This window comes from Papio anubis, chromosome 10 (genome assembly GCF_008728515.1).
Source record: "Papio anubis isolate 15944 chromosome 10, Panubis1.0, whole genome shotgun sequence".
Lineage (NCBI taxonomy): Eukaryota > Metazoa > Chordata > Mammalia > Primates > Cercopithecidae > Papio > Papio anubis.
In genome coordinates this window covers 9,393,865-9,406,073 of record NC_044985.1, presented here as the reverse complement: position 1 = coordinate 9,406,073, position 12,209 = coordinate 9,393,865, and the positions used below count along the sequence as shown (strand labels likewise).

At 56.5% G+C, this 12,209-nt stretch overlaps 1 protein-coding gene across 1 annotated transcript in view; it reads left to right on the top strand.

The window, feature by feature from the left end:
• Positions 1-11,767, top strand: part of GLI2 (GLI family zinc finger 2) — a 66,331-nt gene extending 54,564 nt beyond the window's left edge. The window contains exons 9-12 of the mRNA XM_021923510.2: positions 1,524-1,688; positions 3,655-3,927; positions 5,426-5,762; positions 7,365-11,767. Coding sequence (XP_021779202.2) covers positions 1,524-1,688; positions 3,655-3,927; positions 5,426-5,762; positions 7,365-9,832 — 3,243 coding nt within the window. The 3' untranslated portion in view covers positions 9,833-11,767. The remainder of the gene's footprint in view (positions 1-1,523; positions 1,689-3,654; positions 3,928-5,425; positions 5,763-7,364) is intronic.
• The last annotated feature ends 442 nt before the right edge of the window (positions 11,768-12,209 follow it).

Here is a 12,209-nt window from a genome sequence, read left to right as displayed (position 1 = left end):
TTTGTACATGGTATGAGGTAGGGATCCAAACTTACTCTTTTGCATGTGATTATGCAGTTGTCCAAGTCCATTTGTTGAAAACCTGTTCTTTCCATTTGAATGGTCTTGGCACCCTTGTCAAAAATCAATTGACCTTAAGTGTCTGGGTTTCTTTCTGAACTGCCAGTTGTATTGCCTGGATCTCTATGTCTCTCTTTATGCCAGTACCACATTCAGTCTTTATTACTGTCAATTTGTAGGAAGTAAATTGGGACATATGAGTTCTCCAAATTTGTCCTCCTTTTGCAAGATTGTTCTGGCTCTTCGGGGTTCATTGCAACAAGTTATTTTCTTAACATCCTCAGTAGTGGCAAACCATAGCCCTTTGATGATATGAGCTGTGAGTTGCGGAAACAGATAAAAGGCATTTGGAGCCAAGCGTGCTCAATCAGACTGGTCAGGAATAAAGGAGAGGATGGGAGGAATGAGACAGCTCCTGCCGGGGTGTACGTGTCCTCCTGAGGGTGGTTTGCATACATCCATTCAATGCAACCGCAGTATCTTTGGAATAGCTGCAGAGTTTCCTGCAATGATCTCTTCTTCCTTCTCCCCTTCCTCCCTCCTTCCCTCTCTCCCCACCTCCTTTCCTTCCTTCCTCTCTCCCTTGCTCCCTCCTTTCCTCCTTCCTTCCTTTCCAGAATTGTTTCTTGAGTGCTTAGGTGCTAAATATTAGGAAGACAGCAATGAACAAGAGCCAGAAGATTCCTGCTCTGTGGAGCTAGTATTCTACTATGAAAGCTGGGTAACAAAATGATTCAGATCATTATAAATCGAGCCAAGGGGTATAAAGAAGAGAGGATAGAGTGTTGTGATTGAGAATATCAGAAAAGTGCTCTCAGAGGAGATGACCTAAAAGATTGAGAGGGAGGGACCTGGGCCAGGAACCGGATTGGGAGGAGGTTGCAGAAGTTTCCAGCCAGAGGAGTCAGTAGTATGCAGAGGCCCCAAGCCAGGAAGAACTTAGTGGAGTCAAAGAACTGAAAGGAGACCAGCGTGTCCAGAGTGAAGTTGAGGGTGGCCAACTCACTTAAGGACTTGGAAGACTGAATTTTATTCTCAGCACATTTTAGCGCACAGAAAAATTCTAATCGAGAGTGGTACTGGGAAACAGTTCAAAGTAATAGTTTAGAGTTTAATGATACGGGAATATGCTGCTGATTTAAAAACTGGTGACTGCATACTTGATATGTTCCCAATTTTGGTTTTAAAGACATGGGGAGATGAATTGCAGAGTCACCAGACATGAAACTTACCACATGTCAGCAGTGGCAGCCCCTGGGCAACCGGTGGTTTTCGTTTTTCTCTTTGTACTTTTCAGCCCTTTCCATGTTTTCAGGAAAGGAAAGTAATATCCTTAAAATGCCTGCTTCTGAGTGCGCTGATGGGGTGGAGCAGAGCAGAGGAGGGGGTGGGGAGGAAGCAGCAGCCCGCCTCTAGGTTGGGCCCCCTGGGGTGCCTTGACTGACTGAACCACCTCCTTCTAGTTCGAGGGCTGCTCGAAGGCCTACTCCCGCCTGGAGAACCTGAAGACACACCTGCGGTCCCACACCGGGGAGAAGCCATACGTGTGCGAGCACGAGGGCTGCAACAAAGCCTTCTCCAACGCCTCGGACCGCGCCAAGCACCAGAATCGCACCCACTCCAATGAGGTACCCCCGCAGGGCATGCGCTGGGCATGCACACGGGAGCCCCACTGACATCCCATGGCTTCCAGGCGTCTGTAGGCCAGTAGAGAGCCAGGTGCCTGGGGTCTCGCCCCCACCACTGACCAGCTGTACATCCTCGGACACAGACCAGGACTCTGAGACCTGGACAGACCGGTCTCTTTCTCTGTGCCACATCCTTTCCTCTAAAAGATGCCCCATGAGGTCCCATGGAATACTGACCCTCTGTGTGCCTCAATTTCCTTATCTCTGTGATGAATATAATGGTGCCCTCCCCAAAGGCTGTCATGAGGTCCTCAGGAGCCGAAGCTGAGGCAGGGAAGTGGCCCCTCTGATCTCAGAGTGTTTCACATGCATCTGTCCCTATTACTTGGGGCTGCTGGGTGGGTTCTGCCTCCCCATCCCCTAGATGAGGAAACGAAGACTCAGAGATGAAGTGACTTACCCCAGTGCCAGATGAGTGATGAATCCTCTGCAGCTGTGAAAACACCCTGGATCACTGTTTCATACCCCCAAATTCCCTTTCCACCACAAGCAGGTGTCCCACTGGGGAGCAGCTGCCCCGCTGCCTGGGGGAAGCAGAGCAGTGCTGTCTGAGTGTGGCATTTGTTGGCAGCCCCCTGGCCTGTTGGCTTGGGCAGCCAGCAGTGACACGCTCCAGCTGTTAGCGCTGCCTGGGCCTGCCGTGGCAGTCAACCCCAGCAGATGGGGCATAGAGTAGCCTCTGCCACCCTGGGTAGGCAGAGCCCCTATCTGGGCTGAGAGAACCAGGGAGAAAGCGGGGCAAGAGCCGGTGGTGTCCTGGCCCAGCCACACAATTACTGTCGCTCAGGCTTACTCAGAAATGTATGTTTTTAAAAGCTTAGACACATCCTGGACCCCAAAGGGAATTTGCTCCAATGCTTATAAGAAGTCAGAGGAATTTTCTTTTTTTTTCCTTTTTTTTTGAGACGGAGTCTCTCTCTGTCGCCCAGGCTGGAGTGCAGTGGCGCAATCTCGGCTCACTGCGAGCTCCGCCTCCCGGGTTCACGCCATTCTCCTGGCTCAGCCTCCAGAGTAGCTGGGACTAGAGGCGTCCGCCACCACGCCCAGCTAATTTTTTGTGTTTTTTTTAGTATAGACGGGGTTTCACCATGTTAGCCGGGATGGTCTCGAACTCCTGACCTCGTGATCCGCCCGCCTCGGCCTCCCAGAGTGCTGGGATTACAGGCGTGAGCCACTGCACCCGGCCTAAGTGAGAGGAATTTTCAAAGGCATCTGAACCCCTCAGAGTCTCTATGGCAAGAGCCGGCCTTAGAGGGGAGTGTGTGTGCACATGTGTGTATGTGTGTTTGTAAGTGTATTATGTATGTGTGTATAGATATGGGGGAGCAGGGGTGTGGGTATCTGTATGTGGATATGAGTGTGCACGTTTGTAAGTGTGTGTTTTTGTGTAGACGTGGTGTGGGGGGTGTGTGTGTGTGTTTATGAGTCCAGGACTGAGGTTTGGAAATCCTGGGTTTTTTCACCCCATTACTGGATGACTTGGAACCCATTCCTTTGCCTCCCTGATCCTGCCTTTCTTCGTCAGAGAAATCAGGGGTGCTAGTGCTGTCACAGGGTACACTGAGCTCGTACACTTGCTACTAGTACTGAAAACCCCACTGCCCTGTTCACTGAGAGGCAGCACCGTGATTACACGAAGCATGTGTGTCCCCAGCTTCTTGTGGCAGGAACCCCCTTGGCCATGTGCTTAACTGCACGAACAAGTGCCAGACAAGCCAGGCTAAGGCCAGGCTCCTGCATGGCACCATCCACAGAGCGCTGGCTGCCAGTTCGACAGAACACCTACTGACGTTGCCAGCTGGGCTCTGCTGAGGGACGTGGGTAGCTTCAGGAGAACAGGGAGAGCGCCCTTTCAGAATTGATCCTTGTACCCCCATCCATGACACAGGCCTGCTTCTCTCCCCAGAAACCCTACATCTGCAAGATCCCAGGCTGCACCAAGAGATACACAGACCCCAGCTCTCTCCGGAAGCACGTGAAAACGGTCCACGGCCCAGATGCCCACGTCACCAAGAAGCAGCGCAACGACGTGCACCTCCGCACACCGCTGCTCAAAGAGAATGGGGACAGTGAGGCCGGCACCGAGCCTGGCGGCCCAGAGAGCACCGAGGCCAGCAGCACCAGCCAGGCCGTGGAGGACTGCCTGCACGTCAGAGCCATCAAGACCGAGAGCTCCGGGGTAAGCAGAGCTAGGCAGCCCAGCCACGCAAGGCGACTCCGTAGCCGTGCCCAGGGCCACCCCTGACCACAGTTGTGGGCTCTGTCCTAAGGCCCCCCTCTAAGGGCACAGCGATGTCCCTCCTCTCTCCAACTTGCCTTTCGCCCTTCACCAGCTTGGGCCTCACGTGAAACCTATCTTGTCCAGGTCCCATTCTGCTCTGACCAGGCTCTTGCTGGGTGTATGCCAGCACCCTCAGTGACAGAGATGCTGCCATGTACGGTGGCCCTGCACAGGGCGGGGGCGGCCCCTGCATGTCTGCCTTTCCAGCCAGCACTCAAGTGCCGCTGCCAACCCCCACCCCTCTGTCCTGTCTCTGCATCCCCACCCTTCTGGTGTCCACTCCTTTTGTTCTAACCACCTGTTCTTTGTCTCCATCTCTTTTTCCTGACTGTACCTCCCCTAAGGATAGACGGTACTGAGGTGAGCTAAGGAGCTGGGCGTGTGTGGGTGGGATGAGGGAGTGAGGGTGGCTGGGGAGCCGGTCCATGCTGCTGCCTGGCAGAGACTCACCTATCAGTCCAGGCCTCCTAGGCCCAGGCAGGTGGGCCTGGACAGGCACACACGGCAGGGCACTGCAGGTGGGGCCATTGGCCTTGGCAGCCGGAGTGGAGCTGGCAGGTGTGGGGAGCAGGGGCGCCAGGCTGTATCAGGGACAGAGTGACAGGGAGGCATGCGTCCAGGCTGCAGAAGGTCCTGAGGGCCAAGCAGAGGAATGTGGATGGCGCCATGGACAACACCTAGAAGGTCCCTGCTCCCATGAAGCCTGTATCCTCACGGGAAGGAAGATCGCAGCTTCCCAAGGAAGCTGAATTTGGGCCATTTGGCCTAACAATGAGCCCAGAGGTGGTGCATCTGGTGCAAGCCTCATCTGGGCCCAGATCCGAGTTCTGTGGATGTCGTCCGAGTGGATGTCGTCCGAGTTCTGTGGTATTCTGCACTGTACATGTGCCGTGAGCTCCCTACCCCACTCTACCTAACCCAGAGGGAAGGCTGCTTTGGGGTGGCCCTTTGCACAAGGGCTGCATCCCACAGGTCCCCCTCCCTGGTCATCCTTTCCCTTTCCAACAACCTGCCCCTGGCCTTTTGAGGTCATCCTGTCTGGTTGAAGCCACCACGTCAGCAGGCTTTCGTTCCTCACCTCATCAGGGCACATGGCTGTTGGTGGCAGTGTTTAAGTGCCTTCTTTTGTGCCATACTGGGTGCCTTCTGCATGCTGCGTACTGTCCATCCAACCACTAACTGCACTGGAATCAGTTCAGGTCCATCTCTTAGTTGGGGAAGCCAAGGTTAAGAGAAGTGAAGTGACTTGACCATTTTAAGCAAACAGACTCATGATGCTTTACGTGCTCCTCCGCAAGGCAGCTTCCTCTCCTCACCCCCAGCCCCGCAGGGTGCGCAAGGGTGTGGTGCCCGTGCAGACCCTCTGAGTCTGTGCCTTCTCGCCTCGTCCCTGCAGCTGTGTCAGTCCAGCCCCGGGGCCCAGTCCTCCTGCAGCAGCGAGCCCTCCCCGCTGGGCAGTGCCCCCAACAATGACAGTGGCGTGGAGATGCCAGGGACGGGGCCCGGGAGCCTGGGAGACCTGACGGCGCTGGATGACACACCCCCAGGGGCTGACACCTCAGCCCTGGCTGCCCCCTCCGCTGGTGGCCTCCAGCTGCGCAAACACATGACCACCATGCACCGGTTCGAGCAGCTCAAGAAGGAGAAGCTCAGGTCACTCAAGGATTCCTGCTCATGGGCCGGGCCGACTCCACACACACGGAACACCAAGCTGCCTCCCCTCCCGGGAAGTGGTGAGTGAAGGCCCGGGGTTTGCAGATGGGGCAAGAGCGAATCTGGGGCAGCACCAACTAGGCTGGCACCCACCAAGCACCAGTGCTATCTCACTGGCTGCCTACAGGATCTTACCAGCCCAGTACAGTAAAGGAAGCTGAGGCTCAGAGAGGTGAAATGCCTTACCCAAATCAATGGCAGGGGTGAGATTTAGCCTAGGTCTGTGTGGCTCCAAAGCTCACGCTCTTTCAGCTGCACCATGCTGAGTCCCTGTAATCCCCCAAAACAAGCAGACCCTGCGCACATCATCCTCGTCCTCACCCAGTCATTCATTCACTGACTGGGCACTTGCTGTGGGCACCATAGCAAAGGCCCTAGGCAGGAGAGCCATTTAATTCCAGTCCCAAATAAGTGTATGGTTAGAAGGCTGTGCCACCAGACTCACACTCTACTGCAGAACGAGCCAGGTCCCACCAAAGCCAGAGCTTAAGGTAGAGCTGTGCAGAGGAAGGAGAAAGCACATTGAGCTGGTGATGAGCCGGGAGGACTTCACGGAGGAGGTGGCGCTGTGCTCGGCCTCAAGAGGTGTTGGCCAGGCTCTGAGATGGAAGGCGTCTTTAGCGAGCATGTCTTAGGTACTGCCTCTGTGCCAGGATTGTGCCGGGCTGCCCACTGTGGTCGACACTGATGTACCACCTGCTCTCACTTGAAGGGAGGATTTGTCGTTCCAACTTGTGGGGACTATCGGTAAATGGCCTTGAACTCTCAGCCCCCTGCAGGGATCTCCTGGGTTGCAGACAGATGCCCCACCCAAGGTCACCCCTTCCCATCAGGCCCACATGCAGTGACTGGTCCCTACAGAAGTGTACAGGCCCAGCCATCAAGATGAGGCTCAGAGAGGTGCCCAACTCAGGGCAGCACTGAAGAGCCATTGGAGGTCCTGGGCTCCCTGTGAGATCCTCCCGGGCTCACTTCTCCTCTGTCCACTCTTGCAGCCTGTCTTTCCTTCCATGGGTATGGACCTCAGGGTACTCCCTGTAATAGTCTGCTCCTTAAAGTCCATCTCAGGAGAGCCCAGGTGGCAACACCTCCACGGACTGTGAGGGTACAGTGCCAGGAGACCAACCTGCGCCTTCCTGAGCTGCTCATCCCCTCCTCTGCATAACTCAGTCCTATGGAGAGACAGATTTATCTACAGCTGGAGAAACTGAGGGCCAGAGAAAGAATTCAAGGCCAGACAGATAATGGTAAAGTTAAGATAGGGACTTAGGCCTCCTGGCTTCCCCTTGCCTACCCTTTCAATAAGTGCCACCATTTGTTTACATATTGCTTTTTCCTTCTCCTGCTTAATTGAAAAACCATCTGCTCACTGGGCATGGTGGCACACGTGTGCCCTAGCTACTCCAGAGTCTGAGGAGGGAGGATCCCTTGAGCCCAGGAGTTCAAGGCCAGCCTGGGAAACCCTGTCTCTAAAAAGAGAAAGAGAGAAAGCATGCATCTCCTGAGTGTACTGTGTTCCAGGCCCTCTTCTCGGGCTCCAGGCCCAGTGCTATGACTGAGCATGGTCAAAGCAGGCAGCTACCCACCCTTGTCCCGGTGCTGACTCCTCTGCTTTCCCGCAGGCTCCATCCTGGAAAACTTCAGCGGCAGTGGGGGCGGTGGGCCCGCGGGGCTGCTGCCCAACCCTCGGCTGTCGGAGCTGTCCTCCGGCGAGGTGACCATGCTGAGCCAGCTGCAGGAGCGCCGCGACAGCTCCACCAGCACCGTCAGCTCCGCCTACACCGTGAGCCGCCGCTCCTCCGGCATCTCCCCCTACTTTTCCAGCCGCCGCTCCAGCGAGGCCTCGCCCCTGGGCGCTGGCCGCCCGCACAACGCCAGCTCCGCGGACTCCTACGACCCCATCTCCACGGACGCGTCGCGGCGCTCGAGCGAGGCCAGCCAGTGCAGCGGCGGCTCTGGGCTGCTCAACCTCACGCCCGCGCAGCAGTACAGCCTGCGGGCCAAGTACGCTGCGGCCACCGGCGGCCCCCCGCCCACCCCGCTACCAGGCCTGGAGCGCATGAGCCTGCGGACCAGGCTAGCACTGCTGGACGCGCCCGAGCGCGCGCTGCCCGCCGGCTGCCCACGCCCGCTGGTGCCGCGGCGTGGCAGCGACGGGCCGACCTATGGCCACGGCCACGTGGGGGCTGCGCCCGCCTTCCCCCACGAGGCTCCAGGCGGCGGAGCCAGACGGGCCAGTGACCCTGTGCGGCGGCCCGATGCCCTGGCCCTACCGCGGGTGCAGCGCTTCCACAGCACCCACAACGTGAACCCCGGCCCACTGCCGCCGTGTGCCGACAGACGAGGCCTCCGCCTGCAGAGCCACCCGAGCACCGACGGCGGCCTGGCCCGCGGCGCCTACTCGCCCCGGCCGCCTAGCATCAGCGAGAACGTGGCGATGGAGGCCGTGGCGGCAGGGGCCGACGGCGCGGGGCCCGAGGGCGACCTGGGGCTGCCAGAGGACGACCTGGTGCTGCCCGACGACGTGGTGCAGTACATCAAGGCGCACGCCAGTGGCACTCTGGACGAGGGCGCCGGGCAGGTGTATCCCATGGAAAGCACTGGCTTCTCTGACAACCCCAAACTGCCCAGCCCGGGGCTGCACGGCCAGCGCAGGTTGGTGGCTGCAGACTCCAATGTGGGCCCCTCCGCGCCTGTGTTGGCAGAATGCCAGTTAGGCTTTGGGGCGCCCTCCAGCCTGAACAAAAATAACATGCCTGTGCAGTGGAACGAGGTGAGCTCTGGCACCGTGGATGCCCTGGCCAGCCAGGTGAAGCCTCCACCGTTTCCTCAGGGCAACCTGGCGCTGGTGCAGCAGAAGCCTGCCTTTGGCCAGTACCCAGGCTACAGTCCACAAGGCCTACAGGCGAGCCCCGGGGGTCTGGACAGCACACAGCCACACCTTCAGCCGCGCAGCGGAGCCCCCTCCCAGGGCATCCCCAGGGTAAACTACATGCAGCAGCCGCGGCAGCCAGTGGCTGGCAGCCAGTGTCCTGGCATGACCACCGCTATGAGCCCCCATGCCTGCTATGGCCAAGCCCACCCCCAGCTGAGCCCCAGCACCGTCAGTGGGGCCTTCAGCCAGTTCCCCCAATCCTGCAGCAACATGCCAGCCAAGCCAGGGCATCTGGGGCACCCTCAGCAGACAGAAGTTGCACCTGACCCTACCATGATGGGCAATCGCCACAGGGAACTTGGGGTCCCCAATTCAGCCCTGGCTGGAGTGCCACCACCTCACCCAGTCCAGAGCTACCCACAGCAGAGCCATCACCTGGCAGCCCCCATGAGCCAGGAGAGCTACCACCAGGTCCCCAGCCTTCTGCCTGCCCGCCAGCCTGGCTTCATGGAACCCCAACCAGGCCCGATGGGGGTGGCTACAGCAGGCTTTGGTCTAGTGCAGCCCCGGCCTCCCCTCGAGCCCAGCCCTGCTGGCCGCCACCGTGGGGTACGTGCTGTGCAGCAGCAGCTGGCCTATGCCAGGGCCACAGGCCATGCCATGGCTGCCATGCCATCCAGTCAGGAGACAGCAGAAGTTGTGCCCAAGGGAGCGATGGGCACCATGGGGTCGATGCCTCCCCAGCCACCTCCGCAGGACACAGGTGGGGCCCCTGCCCACAACATGCTCTACTACTACGGCCAGATCCACATGTACGAACAGGATGGAGGCCTGGAGAACCTCGGGGGCTGCCAGGTCATGCGGTCCCAGCCACCACAGCCACAGGCCTGTCCAGACAGCATCCAGCCCCAGCCCTTGCCCTCACCAGGGGTCAACCAGGTGTCCAGCACTGTAGACTCCCAGCTCCTGGAGGCCCCCCAGATTGACTTTGATGCCATCATGGATGATGGCGATCACTCAAGTTTGTTCTCGGGTGCTCTGAGCCCCAGCCTCCTTCACAGCCTCTCCCAGAACTCCTCACGCCTCACCACCCCCCGAAACTCCCTAACCCTGCCCTCCATCCCCACAGGCATCAGCAACATGGCTGTTGGAGACATGAGCTCCATGCTCACCAGCCTTGCCGAGGAGAGCAAGTTCCTGAACATGATGACCTAGAGCCCCAAGCGCCTGGCGCTGAGTGCACCCAGAGGGGTCATCGCTGCCCAGAGCCAGGGGTTCCAGCTGTTTTGTCTTTTTCCAAAAAAGTATTAAATAGGCTTGAGGGGTTGTTGCACAATGGCCGCTTCAGATGACAGATGTTGTAAGAGAAGGTTTATGGGCATCCTCTCTGGTCTTTTGGATTATTCCTCAGAACAATGAAAAAAGTCTCCATAGGACAGGAAGGAATGCAAAACTCATTCACACAGTGCTTTCCAGCCTTTGGTGCTTACAGGACCAGTCTGTTCTGGCTTCTTCAGGGCTGAGATTCGGCTAACGCGGGATTACTTTGGCCAAAGCCTTTCCGAGGATATGCAGAAAGATGGTAGGGAGCATTTGGCTTTGAATCTGAACGCCATACTGGGTACTCTGCTCCGGAAAGATGAGCTGCTGCTTCTGCTACTTGGAAGGAAAAGGAATTCCTGATCCACCTGAATTCCTCTATGATCCTAACTCTTGGGGTCTCTAACGTCCCTTGTCATAGAGGAAAAACACAGATTATACCTGGAGGATTCAGAAACACATTCTGATTCCAGGTTTGGTAGAGCTGGCTCTTCTACCCCATAAAGCCGAGTCTGGGACTGGCAGCCCATCCAAGTGTATATGAATGAATAAAGTATGTAAGTATCACCAGAAAAAGGAAAGAAAAAAATGTACTCCTCGGGACAAGCCCAGAAGCTGCCCTGGCCTCTTCAGACCGTGTTTACAGTGTTTGCATGTAGAATGTAGCCCTTCCTGAAAAGAAGACTTGTTTCTAAATACCTCGGGGCTGCTGGAGCCACTGTGGGTTAGGGATAGACTGAGGCCTCGAGAAGTGAGGGTGCACCGGGGACCCAGCCTCAGGCCACCCTGGGGATCTCCCAGTAGGAAGAGGAAGTTGCATGTTTACCCAGTCCTGTTTCTCCAATGCAGTGTCCACCCACTTTGCCACGAAAAACTCCAGGGCCTGACGGCAGCGCAGGCTCCCCCAGCACTCACCAGCAGCCCACTGTTCTCCGCCAAGCCCCAGTGTGCATGCCTGGTATCCTCCGGATTCCCTTCCTTCTGCCCACCAAGTCACTGGGCAGAGAATGATGACGTGTGTGGTAGTGTGGTTGGGGGTAGAAAGGGGAAGGGGTTGATCCTCAGGACTCTGAGGGAGCGTCATTGAATTTTCCTGTTCAGTGTGACCAAGACCCACCTGGAAATGGCTTCAGGAGACATCATTCCTGAACACACTGTAGGGTGAATTGGTGCATCTTCCCCACCACACACACACACACACACACACACACACACACATACACACACACCCCAAACCTTTTCATGGGGAATGTGTGGCAACCTTGCCAAACAGCACCACTCAGAGTGTGACTCTGACTGTGACCTTGGCTTCAATGAGGAACCTCTTAGGACAGTTTGAGGACAAGGCCAACATCATTATCTGGGCCCCCTGCGTCTCAGCACATCAAACTCTGTCGGGAGACAAGGCCAAGTGCAAATGAAAGCCAGGGAACATTGCTAAGGGTCTGTGGCTCTGTGGTGTGGCCATTACCTTCCTGAGACAGGATTTCCCTTGCCAGTCCCAACCTGTATCTATTCTGTACAGAAGACATCCCTGGATATACTGCAGGTGAGTCGTCCAGCCAAATTTATATCTCCAAAACATTTTTAGCTTTTTCTACATGCTATGAATTGAGATGACATGTTCAACTTGTAAATAAGTCTTTTTGTACATTAAAAAAGTAATTTTTTCATAATCTATCTTGTCTATCTGCTTTTCCCTTGACAGTAGTTAATGAGAACCTGGGCAGTAAATTTGGTGCATTCGAGCAGAAATTAGGCTGTATTTTTTCTTAACAGTGTCAAAATTGACTATCCCGCCTTTGCCAAGAAATGTTTAATGCTGAGGCATTTACTGGCTGTTTGTTTGTTGTCTCCTTGGGACTGGGCAGGGTCTGACATTTCACAGTGAATATCTGACTGCTCCCCTGGTGAACTGCTCTGAACATCTATATGCATTGCAGACCAGGGTATAGACCCAAACACTCCTGGGGTCAGACCCCTCCCTTTGGTGGGCACTCGGATGGAGCACATTTCATCAGGGTGGGGTGGGGTGAGATGGGCAAACCCCCAAGGCTCTGGTGCAGGTAGAATGAGTCAGGGCAGGCAGGTGGCACCTCCAGGATGCCCATCAGTTGGCCTTGGCAAAGGGGCCCATGGGGAGCAACCATGAGCAGGGGCTCTGAGCTCTAGGGGGCTGCCCAGCAGGTGGACAGGGAGAGCCTGGGTCCAGCGGGCAGGCTAGTCAGCTGGTGGCCCCTGCAGTAAACCTCAGGGAGCCCTTGAATGAGTC